We start from the raw sequence: 15,066 nt of genomic DNA, 5'->3' as shown, positions 1-15,066 counted from the left end.
TCTTTTATTCTTGTTAATTACTGTATCTCGATCCTACGTGATTATTCCGCTTTTATTACTGTGAATATTATTTCTGTAGGGGGTTTATTCCCGACACTAGTAACGTTCTGAACAAGAACCGGGGGGTAAGGATAACAAAATACAGTATAATTTAAGTATTCTCCCTAGACATATATCATCTCAAATCGAAATAAACTAATCACAGGACTAGAAAACGAATAAGTAACGAAAGAAGAAAATCTCATCTCATATCAGCATAATGAGCTAAGGAAACTAGACAAGCATTCAAGAATATTGCATGAAACTATTAAAGTTGAAGATGAAAAAGATGATTGATTCCACAGCTAGCTGTAGAATGCATATTGCTTTACTGGTGGGAAGTTTTATGAGCATTCAAAAACTTGATCGGTTTTGTCTCCTTTACTGCTATTTACATGAAATCCGTCACAGTTGAACTAATCACCAGAGTATTATTCAAGGTATCTTAATGACAAGTAGAAAAGAACACAGACTCCTTATCCTTTCATGAGGTCGGCGTACATTGACCGATGAATTACATGTTGAGGCGAGACAATTGCACCGTTAACACGAAGTTGTCGCAGAAAATCCACTCGCACTGACTTGAACTGATATCGCTGCAGTAAAAAAGTAACATGTGAATAGATGGGAAAGAAAGAGAAGTTTAGATAACATATAGAAAGTGTAATATTATGGGAACACAAAAGATGTCAGGAATGACTGTTATGCTTACTATCTATTGCAATGAAAAAAAACAGAGCGAAGTGCCAATCACTTCTTTCAGACTTTCAAATTGGGGAAAATCTTGGCAACTATTTCCCATTACTGTTATGGCCACAGTCTGGTTTTGGCAATTTGGGAAAAGGTGATTAAAACAGAACTGAACTGCCAGCGTATGCCTTTGACCGCACCAACAGTTCCACATTTTCAGGATTTGGTGGGTGTGTGGGGTTGTGGGGGGGGGGGGGGGGCAACTTGGAGTGTGGTGAGAGAGGTGGTATAGCTGGGGTTGGGGGTAAATATGTAACTCTATCTGAAATGTAGCTTCAATGATAAACCTAATGATCCTCGCCAACCCAGTAAATACTATTAGAGGATTAAAACGTTACCATTAGTACAGGTGTTCAACAAAAAAGGAGCTGACACATATGAAACATCGAAATCCAAACCCAACATAAAACCTGTTGTACAGCTTACACACAACTTTTCAAATAGACCAGTCATTTGAGATATGCAGAAGTAAAATGGAATAAGCAGAGTAGCAATGGAAAAAAAAAACAGAGATACGAAAATGATCGAAGGTTACCTTTAATTTCCATTCAAAATCAAAGGAATGATAGAAAGGATCCAAAAGTGTGATCTGATCTTCTTCTTTGATCTGTCAACAGGAGTAGTTTGTAATGTGAAAATCTAAGGGGAATGCGAGCAACAGAAGATCAGCAAGTACTCCAACAATTAATGTAAAATAGAATTCTCAGTAGTCACTGTATATCTATCTACTCTTTGCTCTCTCTCAAATAAGAAGATGGTTTATTACACAGTCAACTTTTCTTTGTCTTTTTTTTTCATTTATAATTCATTTCATCTCTTTATCCTGCGTAAACACAGGAAAATTGGAACATACCACAATCTTGTATAGCAGAATTTAAGGATGTCACAATTTATTAACCTGATCAAAAGTTTAGTTGGATGGAGATCTTGGATCTAAAATCAGCTCTTCAATATAATGTGAAACTCTAATGGAATACAAAGGGCAGTCTTTGCTTTCTAAATCTCTTATTTAATGGATCAAATATTGAGGACAATCTGCAAAAATTTACTATTCCAACTTAGTGTACATTATGTGTAATTCACTATATTGGTATTCACTAAGTATTGTAACTTAATAAGATTTTTCTTCCAAGAAGGGAAAGTAGAGGAGAAAGGATCACTCGTTGCCAGACATACTTCCACTCTAGCAGCAAAGTAACTAAGAAAAGAATATGTGAACTGTGCCAGTTGCTTAGAGCTGTACTTAAAAACTGATCACATTCGTTGAAGTAACAGAGAATAGACCAAAGGTATTACTTACTGCAGTGCCCCGTACTCCGTAAACAGTAATTACAAAGCATGTGCGGTCAGAATCACAGACGACATAGTATCTGCAAAAGAAGAGTAGAAGTTGAGACAACAGAGTATCTGCAGATTATGGGGCAGCTCTGGGAGGGGAGAAGTGGCAGAATCTACTCTTCTACGGTAAGGTAACTTACATTGGTCTTTTGCTCGGATTCTTAACTGAAAACAGAACTTTTCCTGTGACTGCTTTTCCTTCATTAAGACCTTCAGTTAGGCGATCGACAGTAGCTCTCTCATATGAAGGATCCACTACAAGAAAGTATGTTGCCCAATTTATGGATTACAAACTTAATCCAATATCACACTGTTTTTGGAAAAATATCTAAGTCCCATATGTAAAGCTTACATTCAACAGAAGCAAGTGATGATGCTAGCGAATCAACAGTAGGAAGGGATGATGATGTTGGAGAAGAAAGCTGCTTAGCATCATTCAGTTTCTGAAAGACAGGATCAAGTTATTCAACTACCTTCACAATCTCATGCATAAAAAAGACGGGTAAATTTTATGGGCCGTTCAACTTGGGGATTCATTACCCAAAAGTTATTTTTCTTTCTTACGTAAAAGTCATTCAACTTTATGATCATTACCCAAAAGTTAATTTCTTTTCTTTTATTACACAAAAATTATTTTACTATGCTCTAGTTATTACAATAGTCACTCTAACTAGATTTTACAAGTTTTTCACCTGAAAAGTTTATTATGCCTTTGACATTATAAATCATCTCATTTATATAATACATTCTATATTATATGCTATATAATATACTTTTACCCAAATATTTTACTTATACTTAAAATAACTTAATATTATTTTATAAGAAATAGCATCATTAAATTTGTCAATAACATTACCGTGAACAGATCTCAAACCCACATTCTTAACCATGCTTAATGAGATATTTTTTTAACAAAAAATATTAATTCAAAGCTCACTAATTTATCAGCCAAGCCATACCCAATATTTCAATAAATAAAATACCCACATTTAGCATAATGATACATCACATTAATATTTTTAAATAAATAATATTAACAGATAAAGCTTTAAAAATATAATATTAAATACAAATATATTTGAATTTTTTTTTTAAATTTTTATTGACTATAAAAAACTATCATTTGTTAAGCAAATATGTCTTTATTATTTCAAATAAATATTAAAAAATAAATATTTTTAACATTGTTATATTTAAGATATGTTCATGTTTGAATATGATTAAACAAATTGACTGCCATGAAAAAATTAAAGGTATGGATATATTATAAAATAATAAATAAAAAATATAAAGTTATTTTAATTATAAGTAAACTACCTAGGTAGTATATAATATAAAAGGTATTACATAAATGAGAGAATTTATAATGTCAATAGCATAATAGGCTTTTCAAGTAAAAGTATAGAAGAATAGCCTATTAGACACTTGTACTTATTTCGGTTTGTCATTCCGGTCCCCTTACTCCACAAAGTTTCATCTAGACACTTTTAGTTTATCAAAACGAGTGTTTCAAACTCTTCTAACACTATATGTCTCTCAATCGCGCTATGTCAGAATCCACATCAGATAAAATATGCCACATCATTTTTTATTTTTACATAAAACATAAAATAACCTTGACTTACCCTTTTTCTTGTTTGACTTTTTATTTATTTTTTTTTCCTTCTCAATCATCACTTTCTTCTTACTGCCCACCATATTGCGCACTGTTATGGCCGAAAAAATTCTCCTGTCATCATGAAACTCTGTTCCTTTTCTATTCCTCTATCTTATTTCTTAAAACCTCTCTCTAAATAGATGTGAGATTATATTTTAGCCCGAGAACATTTGGATAAAACAAATCCAATTTTTTTCTATCTCTTTCTTGCCTTCACTCTCACCCAAAACCCCGTAAAACCTACAGGGGCGACCCAACCTCATCGGAGATCTAAAGCAAAATTTTAATAAGAGGCCTTATATATATATAATATATATATATATATATATATATATATATATATATATATATATATATATATATATATATATATATAATGAACATCGTTTTTAAAAAAATTAGACAAGTGAGGATGTATAATTAAAAAAAATGAGAACTTAGTTTTATAAAATACAAAAAATTAAATGAATTTAACGTTGATTGCACCACAGCTGAAATGGGAGAATCCAGAAAACATAAGTGACTCCTTTTTTTTTAGTAAGTCCCTTTCTATATTTGGTAACAATTCAACTTTAAATTTTTTTTTTTATCATTATTGAGATGATTTCTAGCCCAAAAACTTCTATGATTTATTTAAGATTACAAGTTTCAAAAGCTTTCCTTTATTTCATAAAATCCATGTCTAGTCAAACACTTTCATATAAATTGGGACGGAGAGAGTATAATTTATGTAAGAAAAATAAATAATAAGTTAGATTATTAGATATAGTTACGTGACCAACTAATGAATAGAGAAATATAATTAAGTAAAAAAGTAAAATAAGATTGACAGAAAATTATTTTAGTTATATTAATTAGAGGAAGAAATCGAATTATTAAAAATTAATATGACAATAAAGAAATAAATTTATCAATAATAAAAGATAATTATATAAATAATATACTACTATATATAAAGAATACTAGTAATTTTGGGGCCTTTAAATTTTTGGGGCTTAAAGCAAGTGTCACTTGCTTTAGGGTTGGGCCGCCCCTGAAAACCTACCAAAACAATAAAAAAAACTTCATATTATTCTTCAAAATCTCATCGATGTTGGCCTAAAAATATTTCACGACGACGGATGAAGAACCTCAATTTTGATGGTAGTGGACGACAGTTAAAAATGGAGGATGAGAAAGAGGAGGAGGCCAGCAAAAGATGTAACAGTGACTTAGTGAAGCATTTTGATCTTGATAATTTTGTTTAATATCAAAGTCTAGTAATGAGGGAGGGAATGAAGGGGTTTGACCAGAAATAAATAGGGAAGAAAGAAGATAGGAAGAGGGGAATGGGGGGTTGCGGAAGGGGTTATGACGGGAAGGGTTAAGGAAGGGGTTGGGGCTTTGGGATTTTTTAAATTGCTATTCTGTTTATTTTTATTGTTTCTTTTTTTTAATGATTTTTAAGTAACTTTCTTTAATCAAAATAATTGATGCACGCGCTTTTAAGAGTGTGTAACCACGCAATTATCTGATTACATATAAGCTTGGTCAACGGTCAAAAGGGTTTAAAATATAGGTTTTGATAAATTAAAAGTGTCTAGATGAAATTTTGTAGAGTATAGGGACCGAAATGACAAACCGGAACAAATATAAGTGTTTAATATGCTATTCTGCCTAAAAGTATTATTAAATCTGGTCAATGTGACTTTTGTGATAGATAGAGCAAAGTAAAATGGTTTTTGTGTAATAATAAAAAAAAAATAACTTTTAAGTAATGAACACAAAGTTGAATTAATTTTATGCAAAAAAAGAAGAAGAAGAAGAAAAATGACTTTTGCCTAATGAACACAAAGTTGAATGATCGGCCATTAAATTTACATGTAATCTAAGAAACCCTCCTTTGTCTAATTGACATGTAATATACTGAATGCAAATAAGCTATTCTTGGAATTAGTACCTTCAACATTTTTGAGTCCCTTTCTTAATGTTTTTTAACTGTCTTACTAGAAATCCCGTTTCCCTTATATTTGATTTTCCGAGCTGCTATTTATACTTATCAAGGGTTTCAAAGCCAAATTTTGCAGACACAGAGCAATACCTGAAAGCATCTCCAAATACTATCATACTGAATGTTCTGAGGTATTAGGATGTGAAACACATGCAGAGTATGTAATTCTGATGATGGAAGCAGAGTTATCTCATGCTTGAGTTCCACACTGGTGACAGGCGATACGCATGAATTAGAGTCACAACTAAATAATCTTACCTTAAGCAAAGGGTCTATATCATCAAGAACATCGCACAGATTTGATGCTTGCTCTATAGCTTTACGACTAGGATCCAATAATCCAGCACTTTCAAATCCAGATAGGGCCATCCAATAGTTCTCCAGAAACTTGTACGTCTGTTGAACCAAGTATAGAATCACAAAAACATGGTATTGAAATTTTGAGAAGGCGGCAACTGAAAATTAGGATGTATAAGCAGACATGAAATGTCACGGTGAAGAAAATAGATGCTTTCTTTTGAATATACTCTTGAAGTTTCATGACTAAGCATAAACATGCTCAAGCTGCAAAGGTACAAGTATAATTCAAGCGCATGAAAAGCTCCACACATAGAGATTTTGTTATTTAGTTCTCTCTTTGTTTCCAGTGAATCAGGATGCCTTTTATTACATACTTCCAGGAACTATTTAAACATTCAGGTACATAAAAGTTAAGTGCTAGAACAATTGAAAATAAGAATTGGTATATAGCCTTACCATCGAGCAGTTGAAACACAATTCAGCACTGCGCATCATCTTTTGGTCTTTCGCCTGAAACAGAACACAAAATTAGAGGGGCCTGAGTAAGAAATGCAGACAAAACAACCTTAAGGGATATCAGATAGTTCTGAAGTCCATGAGGAAAATTATTAGAGGAAGACAGCGAAGTAGGCTTATTGTGGGAAGCTTTACGCAAAGATAAACTGGCAAGAAGCATACTCACAGCATTCTTGTATGCTTTTAATGACTGAAAAAGCATATCATGATCCCAAGTTCCAGTCAGAAAATAGGCAGTGAGACATGCATTTCCTAGGGCATCTGGCAAAAAAATGAAAGATCATTCAAGAAACCTGAGTTTGGATGTAACTAAATCATGATATTGGATATTCAATCTTATCAATTACGAAACCAAATCCACCAAAAATATCGTAAATTTGACAAAGCAGGAAACTGAATTAACTGAGCTTGCAAGTGACATACAATATGCAATTTGCACGTCATGTACTAGATTCATGCAGCGTTTTATGTTCATATTCAAGAGCGTCTACTAGTTTATATGTATATGTTCCAGATCACCTAAATAGTTTCAGTTCCTTCATTTTTTTCAGTCTTCTACAAAAGTTATCAGGTACTTATAAATTATGTCATGATGTATGGTAAGTACAGGTGGTCTCAGTTACATAGTAAGCACAGGTGGTCTCAGGTATATCTAAGTTACATGTTGAGAATACAGGGATTAGAAATTGATTTAATTTGCTACCATATGCTCCAAAGTAAATGGAGAAACTTACACGCACCATTATGAGTATACCAGCATGTGTATCACATTAAAAGAAATCCCTTTTTCCTTTAACATGTATAATGTGATAAATTAGATGAGATTAAGAGCAAAATAACATGCTTAGTGGACATTCAGACTTCGCGACATCGTTGACAAGCACAATTTTCAGGATCATATTAGAACAAATGAAAACAGTTAATCCTAGAGGTGCAGCTCAGTTTAATCATAAACAAGTAATTTTTAGTCCCCGACATTTTTGGTTCTTCATCCTCCTTCCCTTTACTATTCAATTTTATCAAGTTTACCACCACGAAACTTATCATTCTTCCTTAAAGTTTACCACCACAAAACTTATCATTCTTCCTTAAAGCAGTATACGTTTTCAGGAACTGCTACTTATGTATCAATAGCAAATATATCCAAGAAGTACAAAATGCAGTCTTACACCACGATATTCCATCCCGGATATCCAGAGCAATTGCTTCCTTGGCATGCTTAATACTTTCAGCAATGATTTCTTCTGGATCTTCAACCTCTGGAAAGTTGAATACAATCAATTAATACTACAGGCACTCTCTAAAAAAATGTGACTACATAATTAAGGTTCAAATTCAAAATGCTAGAAGTTCCAAAGGAAGTACAAAAGTTTACCTATTTCACCAGTGCACTGTCTTCTTTCGAGCACAGATAATTGACGTAATAGCTCCAAATTTTTCGGATCCTGAAAACAACAAATATAAATATATCCATCAGTATTTTCAAGAATTAAATTGATCACTAACAAAACTCAAATTAAAATCCAAGAAGCAACATATAAAATGACCTGTTCAAGGCCAAGTTTAAAGCAACTTTTAGCTTTATCAAGATCTCCTCGTTTCCAAACACAAGTTCCTAAGCATATCCACGCATCCACCATATAACGATTCAACTGAAGCTGTTACACAAATCAGCAGTCATGAAAATGAACCATAACTAATTAGACATATAAATGTGAAATTTCCTTTAAGATTTACTCACAGCTTCTGTTAAACTTTGCTCTGCTTCCTTATTATAACCAGGAGACACATCCAGAAACTTCCCTCTCAAGTACAAATACATCGCATCATCCTCCTGCGATTGCCGCTTCTCTACTCGACGTAAAAAACATTATTAAACCACAAGTTACATTCAAAACACTAGAGATTACGTGGCTAATTAAGAGATTTAATTGCGTTTCAATACTTTTTCAACCTTACGTTTTAGAACTCACTCAATGCGCTCTCCGAAGAATTCAAGTACAAGTACATCCGTTGATCCTCTCGCGATTGCTTTTTTTTTTTTTTTCTTTTTATAAAACATGATTTAAACCAAAAAACATACATTAAAAACACAAGAGATAAATCGTGTTAAACAAATACAGAACTTCAGAGTCCAAATTCAATGCATCTGAATATATACTTTACATTTTTATACTCGGAATTCAATGCATTTTTCTGAGAATTCAATTACCTTTAGGGATAGCGTCGAGTAATTGGATAGCACGATCAGCTTGCTCTTTCAGTATAGCCATTTTTTCCTGACGACTTGGGAGGAAATAGTGATTGCGAAAATCATCGATTGTTTTAGCGAATTCAATCACCTCTGAAAACACATTCTCTTCTCCGGCGTCTCCTCCGCTAGCTCCTCCTGCAGAACTGCTCATTTTCTCCGATAGAGAAAAAACGAAGTGAAAAACAGTTGAAATGTATGTGAAAGCGTGAAGAGTACTGAAGTCTGCAACTGGGAAGTTATACGGTTATGGTTATTTGAGGGAATTTGTTTTGTTTAAATAAGCAGTCACGTTTTCTTTGCCTGTAATTTTCGGAAATTACAGCTCCACCCCTAATATTCTCTGTTATGTTTCTTTACTTCCTTTTTCTTCTAATTAACTTGCTATCAAGTCCGTATACTAAGTATTTGGTCTTATTCATGAATAGAACATTTAATATGTTACTTCTAAAAAAATTTGAAAAATTTATTTAATCCGGTGAAAGATTATCACGATTTCGGATAATGTAATATTTCATATTCAGAATTGATTGTATATAATTATCTTGAAAATTTTATTTAATCTGCTGAAAGATTATCATTATTATGGGATAACGTGATATTTAATACTCTTTCTATAGTTAGAATTTGATTATGTTTACTTACATAGTTTTATGTTGAATCTCGTTAAAAGGCCAAACATCAAAAGCTGGAGTAAAAACCCTAGCGTCCACTCTCTTGTTTTCTCTCGGCTCACGTTAACGTGGCCTTGCTAACGTACGCAGCTGGAAGCCATGGGAGGAAGAGGACGACCTAAACGGAATATTATGAAAATTTTACCTACTGATCTGAGATCAACAGATGCAAGGAAGGCAGTAATGGAGTTGTTTGTCTCACCAAAAGGGGTGAGAATTGAAGAACCAACAGGAAACACTACTTCGAGGAGCATGCTAAGTGAGCAGAGCAAGCTAGAAGCAGATCCAGCAATCAAAAATGGCAAGATGAAAGTAGTGATAGCTACACCTGTAGCTACTAGTGGACTAGGTTGTGGATCTGGGAGCGGGAAGGCACAAATACAATTGAAGACACCAAATAGCAATGAAGCAGTGCCATGCAAAGCTGATACTGTAGAAATTCTCAAAGGTACTGATCAAATTGAGAAGGTAAATGAGAATCAATCATGGGCAAATATGCTAGCAGGGAATAAATTGGCAATGAGAGGCATGAATCTTTAATATATAGCGCCGATGATTCAAGATGGGGAGAAAATTGTGAAGCTAGATCTTGAAGATGTTGAGCAGAAAAATGCAAAATGGAGCTCAGTAATAGTGTTGTATGTAATTGGAGATTCACCTACCATAAGAGCAATGGAACGATTCATAAATTCAGTAGGTAAATTCTCTACCAAACCTCAGATCTATTATCATAATGAAGATTATTTTGTACTCAGATTTGCTAATTTGAAAGAAAGAAACCAAGTGTTATATACTGGGCCTCACACTATCAATAACCGCCCCATTGTGATGAAAGCTTGGACACCAGACTTTAATCTGCACGATAAAGTCTTGAGAACCATTCCTTTGTGGGCGAGGTTCCCAAATCTTCCACTCAATTGCTGGAGTATGAAGGCACTAAGCAAGATAGAGAGTGCATTGGGAAATCCAGTGTATGCTGATGATTGTATAACTGGCACAATTAGAATTTCTTATACGAGAATGTTAATTGAGATGGACATCACCAAGCTCCTTCCTAGAAGAGTGAAGATGCAGGACCCAATGGGTAATACAATTGAACAATAGATAAGTTATGATTGGGAGCCATCATATTGCAACAAATGCCTAAAGATAGGGCACAATTGCAATTAAAATAGAATACAACAACCACAAAAGCAGGCATATAGAGGGAGAGAAAACAAAGGTAAACAAGTCTGGCAGAGGACTGAGAAAGATGGACCTAAAGACAATAATCAGGAGAAAGAGCTAACAAAGAGGATTGAAATAATAAAACCACCAGAGAATATACCAGTGCAGGTTAGTGCAGCTGCAAAACAACTTGAAGAAGTAGGATGGACAACAGTCAGTGGAAAATCAGCAGCAAGAATGGCTAAAGCAAAGCAAGTTGAAGAACAGACACTAGCTGGCAATAATGGTTTTCAATACTTAGGGAGTGAATATGCAACAAATGAACCAGGAACAAGCAGTATGCAGCTGAGGAGCTATGGGACACAGTAGATGTATCAGGATACCCAATTCATACCAGTATGAGTGTTGTCACATGGAATGTTAGAGGGTTAAATAAAACATACAAGCAAAAGGAGATAAAAGAGTTCAGAAAGCAAAATAAGATGGCAGTGATAGCCTTAGTAGAACACAGAATAAAGGAACAGAAAGCTAGTAGTATAATCAGTAAAATTGCTCATGGATGGCAGTGGATATCAAATTTCAGCAACAGAATATGGGTGCTATGGGATCCAAGAATATTTGATTTTGAACCAACTGATATAGATGACCAAATCATACATGGACAGGTCAGAACTCACTCAAGACTACTAGCATTTGGATTTACAACAATATATGGTTTGCATACTATAAAAGATAGGTTGAGTATGTGGCAAAAGTTAAGGCAGATAAATAGCTTGCAGCAAGGACCATGGCTAGCAATGGGAGATTTTAATATAGTATTAAATAGCCAGGATAGGCAGTATAGTACTATAATACAAGATATGAAAACAAAGGACTATAGGGAGTTCATGAGTGACACATGAATGAATGAATTACCTGTTGTGGGAAGGGACTACACATGGACAAATAACCATACATACAGAAGAATAGATAGAGGATTGGTGAACATTTACTGAATGATGACAATGCCTAGCCTAAGTATACAAATCCTAGAACCATCTTTCTCTGACCATTCCCCACTTAAGCAGATGATTTCCCAAATGCAGAGGAAGAAAGCTAGCCCATTCAGATTTTTCAATTGCATTGCTGAGCATCCTCAATTTATTCAAGAAGTAGATCAAGCATGGAGCACAACTGGGAAAGATGGGAAGCTACAGGGAGTATGGAATAAACTAAAAAGAGTTAAGCAAGTAATTAAAGGTCTTAACACTCAACATTACAAAGGTGTTGAGGACAAAATCAAAGTAATCAGAAGGGAGCTGCAGGAAGTGCAAAATAAAATGAGCAGCAGATTGCTGTATGCAGAATTAATTGAGGAAGAAAAGGAACTAAAGAGCAAATTAGAGAAATGGATACTGATAGAGGAAAGTATATATAGACTAAGGTCAAGAGTACAGTGGCTGAAGTTGGGTGACACTAACTCTGCATATTGCTTTGCTCATATGAAGAACATGAGCAGTTTGAATGGTATTCATGCTCTTACAAATGACGTTGGGGTGCAGCTACATATGGAGGAGGACATAGAGGCAAAAATACTTGGTTACTATAAACAATTGCTAAGGTCAAATGCCCCTGCAATTCCGGTAATTGATCCAAATGTAATGCAAAGAGGGGCAGTGCTCAAAAGAGATCAACAAGTTCAACTGATTCAACCTGTTACCAGACAAGAGATATGGAAAGCTCTACAATACATAAATGATCTGAAGACTCCAGGATATTATGGGCTTAATGCAGCTTTCTTCAAGAAGTCATGGCATATCATAGGAGAGGAGGTAACACAAGCTGTGCTGAATTTCTTTGAGACATCACAGATGTTTAAGCCAATTAATTGTACCTCAATAACTCTAATTCCTAAAGTTAGAAACCCTGCCAATATCAAGGAGTATAGACCTATTTCATGTTGTACCACAATATATAAAATTATCTCAAAAGTCTTGACTAGTAGGTTATAAGGAGTTATGGATGAACTAATAGATAAGACCCAATCTACTTTTGTCCCTGGAAGAGTAATTGTTGACAACATCATTCTAAGCCATGAATTAGTTAAAGGGTATGGAAGGAAAGGAGTATCACCTCGATGCATGATGAAGTTGGATATACAGAAGGCATACTCACTTGAATGGCCATTAGTAGGTTTTGAATGCACTGGATTTCCCAGACCAGTTTGTGCAATAGATAATGACTTGTGTACAGAGTGTTACATATACTATCATGTTGAATGGCTCACCAATTCAGCCTTTTGAAGCCAGGAAAGGACTTAGACAGGGGGATCCACTACCCCCTTTCTTTTTGTGCTAGCAATGGAGTACTTTATAAGAAGACTGAAGGCATTGCATCACATCCCAGATTTCAACTATCATCCTAAGTGTGCAAAGATGCAAATCATGCAACTTGGATTTGCAGATGACCTTTTGTTGTTTTGCAGGGGTGACATTGGCTCAATTAAACTACTATAAACTGCTTTCTGGAGTTTTCAAAAGCTTCAGGACTGGAGATCAACAAGAAGAAAAGCTCCATATTCTTTGGTGGAGTATCACAAGATATGCCAGCAGACATACTGGAGTTCTTGGGTATTCAAAAAGGGGAGTTACCAGTAAGATACCTGGGAGTACCCTTAAGTTCTAAAAGGGTCTCACTAGTTCAATGTGAATCTCTAATAGACAAATTAGTGGGCAGAATTACATCCTGGACAGGCAAGTTATTATCATATGCAGGGAGGCTTCAACTCATCAAAAGTGTATTGTTCTCCATTCAAACCTATTGGTCTCAGATATTCATGCTGCCAAAGAAGATTACCAAGTTGATTGAGGCAATTTGCAGAAGTTTCTTATGGACAGGGAACAACAATATTTCAAAGAAAGCTCTACTAGCTTGGGAGAAAGTTTGCCAACCCAGATCAGCAGGAGGTTTTAATGTAATGGATATTGGTCTATGGAATAAAGCAGCTGTAAGCAAACAATTCTGGAATCTATGCAAAGAAAAGAACAAGCTGTGGATACAATGGGTGCACTGCTACTACATAAAGAATAAACATATTTGGGAGGTGCAACTGAACCAAGCATCATGGATTATGAGGAAGATAGTGAAAGCTAAAGAAAATTTTGAGGCATCAGGATATAACTATGAAGATCTAAGGCAGATGCATGATTGCTCTATCAAGCACATATATCATAAACTGTGAGGAGACTTTAGTAAAGTGAGCTGGAGGAAATTGGTATGCAACAATTCAGGGTGTCCTAGGTGGATATTCATGCTAACTCTGGTGGCAAATGGCAGACTATACACAAAGGATAGATTGTTAAAGTGGGGCATTCAAACTGATCAAACATGTCTTCTATGCACACAAGCAAATGAGTCTATACAACATCTATTCTTTGAGTGCCAATATGCGGCTGAACTATGGAAGATGATGCTCAAATGGCAAGGTATTAGCAGGAACATATATGGTTGGTCAGAGGAACTGAAATGGGCAGAAAACTGGACAAGAAGCAGGAATGCAAAATCAGAGCTGTTCAAGATGGTATTAGCAGAGTGTGTCTATTTTGTTTGGCAGGAAAGGAATGCTAGACTATTTCAAGATAAAGCGAGGAACTGGGAGATAATTGGCAAGCTAATAGTACAAGAAGTGCATTGTCGAAGCAATAAGGAAGTAGGAAAAGCTCTAAGTAAATTGGACTACAATCCAATGTAATAGCTAGAAGTAACAGAAAGATAACAATAGGAAGTACAAGGGGGGAGGAAGTATAGGAAGCATAGGAATATATGTAAAGGTTTTTTGTATTGATTGTAAATATTTTTCCTGGTATATAAAAAAGTTTAATTACCAAAAAAAAAAAAATCAATAAAATGGACCTAAGTTTAAAGTATAAAATACATTGCTTTTTGTACAACCAGTTAGTGCAGCGTTCGTCACCTCAAACTCTCATTTCTATATAATAGAAATATGAGTATTTAAGTCTATTGACAGTCAATATGACCAATATTTAGAGCGAAAATGGCATATAACAGTACATCTCTCTTTAGCTATATATAGTAGTTTAAATTAAAACAAGATGAAATTTTTTTAAGCTTAGAAGATAATTAAGATATGTTAATTTGAACTTTCAAAAAGTAAATGCGCTATTCAATATGAAACAAAATGTCATAACTATTACAACAAATATTCTTCTTATTCTACTAAAAACTATTAATGTCTCATGACTTTCGAAATTCATTTTATCTGCAAAACTATTAGACGTGATCTTTTTAAACCACAAGAGGTGATAACTTTTATAATATATTAAAAATAAAATAATAAAAAGCGGGAGGGAAACTAGATCAAAATCATTAAAAAATTTAAATT

The 15,066-nt window shown here is 34.3% G+C and overlaps 2 protein-coding genes across 2 annotated transcripts; one reads left to right on the top strand and one right to left on the bottom strand.

Annotated features, from left to right (window-relative positions):
- Nucleotides 1-282: 282 nt before the first annotated feature.
- LOC104094186 (uncharacterized) lies at nucleotides 283-9,077 on the bottom strand. Its single transcript, XM_070179696.1, has 13 exons — nucleotides 8,806-9,077; nucleotides 8,335-8,444; nucleotides 8,141-8,251; nucleotides 7,969-8,038; nucleotides 7,763-7,852; nucleotides 6,760-6,854; nucleotides 6,534-6,587; nucleotides 6,036-6,173; nucleotides 2,480-2,570; nucleotides 2,268-2,382; nucleotides 2,090-2,159; nucleotides 1,325-1,396; nucleotides 283-635 (listed from the first exon to the last, which is right to left on the bottom strand). The coding sequence occupies exons 1-13, from the start codon at nucleotides 8,996-8,998 to the stop codon at nucleotides 516-518; spliced, it is 1,329 nt and encodes a 442-aa protein (XP_070035797.1). The 5' UTR covers nucleotides 8,999-9,077; the 3' UTR covers nucleotides 283-515.
- A 2,612-nt stretch (nucleotides 9,078-11,689) lies between these two features.
- On the top strand, nucleotides 11,690-14,415 carry LOC138894704 (uncharacterized). The gene is made up of 4 exons (XM_070179429.1): nucleotides 11,690-12,554; nucleotides 13,150-13,317; nucleotides 13,439-13,901; nucleotides 14,001-14,415. The coding sequence occupies exons 1-4, from the start codon at nucleotides 11,690-11,692 to the stop codon at nucleotides 14,413-14,415; spliced, it is 1,911 nt and encodes a 636-aa protein (XP_070035530.1).
- The last annotated feature ends 651 nt before the right edge of the window (nucleotides 14,416-15,066 follow it).

Source organism: Nicotiana tomentosiformis, chromosome 6, assembly GCF_000390325.3.
Source record: "Nicotiana tomentosiformis chromosome 6, ASM39032v3, whole genome shotgun sequence".
Lineage (NCBI taxonomy): Eukaryota > Viridiplantae > Streptophyta > Magnoliopsida > Solanales > Solanaceae > Nicotiana > Nicotiana tomentosiformis.
The sequence above is the reverse complement of the archived record's forward strand: the minus strand, read 5'-3'. Positions and strand labels throughout refer to the sequence as shown.

Excerpts from the sequence above, each read along its gene's own strand:
- LOC104094186 (XM_070179696.1), bottom strand. The coding sequence starts at position 8,998 with ATGAGCAGTTCTGCAGGAGGAGCTAGCGGAGGAGACGCCGGAGAAGAG. Across the intron at positions 2,383-2,479 it reads ATCACTTGCTTCTGTTGAAT|TGGATCCTTCATATGAGAGA; the intron begins GTAAGCTTTACA and ends ACTTTCTTGTAG. Across the intron at positions 1,397-2,089 it reads ACGGAGTACGGGGCACTGCA|ATCAAAGAAGAAGATCAGAT; the intron begins GTAAGTAATACC and ends TCCTGTTGACAG.
- LOC138894704 (XM_070179429.1), top strand. The coding sequence starts at position 11,690 with ATGCCTAGCCTAAGTATACAAATCCTAGAACCATCTTTCTCTGACCAT. Across the intron at positions 12,555-13,149 it reads GATGTTTAAGCCAATTAATT|GGGTGACATTGGCTCAATTA; the intron begins GTACCTCAATAA and ends GTTGTTTTGCAG. Across the intron at positions 13,318-13,438 it reads TTCAAAAAGGGGAGTTACCA|GGAGGCTTCAACTCATCAAA; the intron begins GTAAGATACCTG and ends TATCATATGCAG.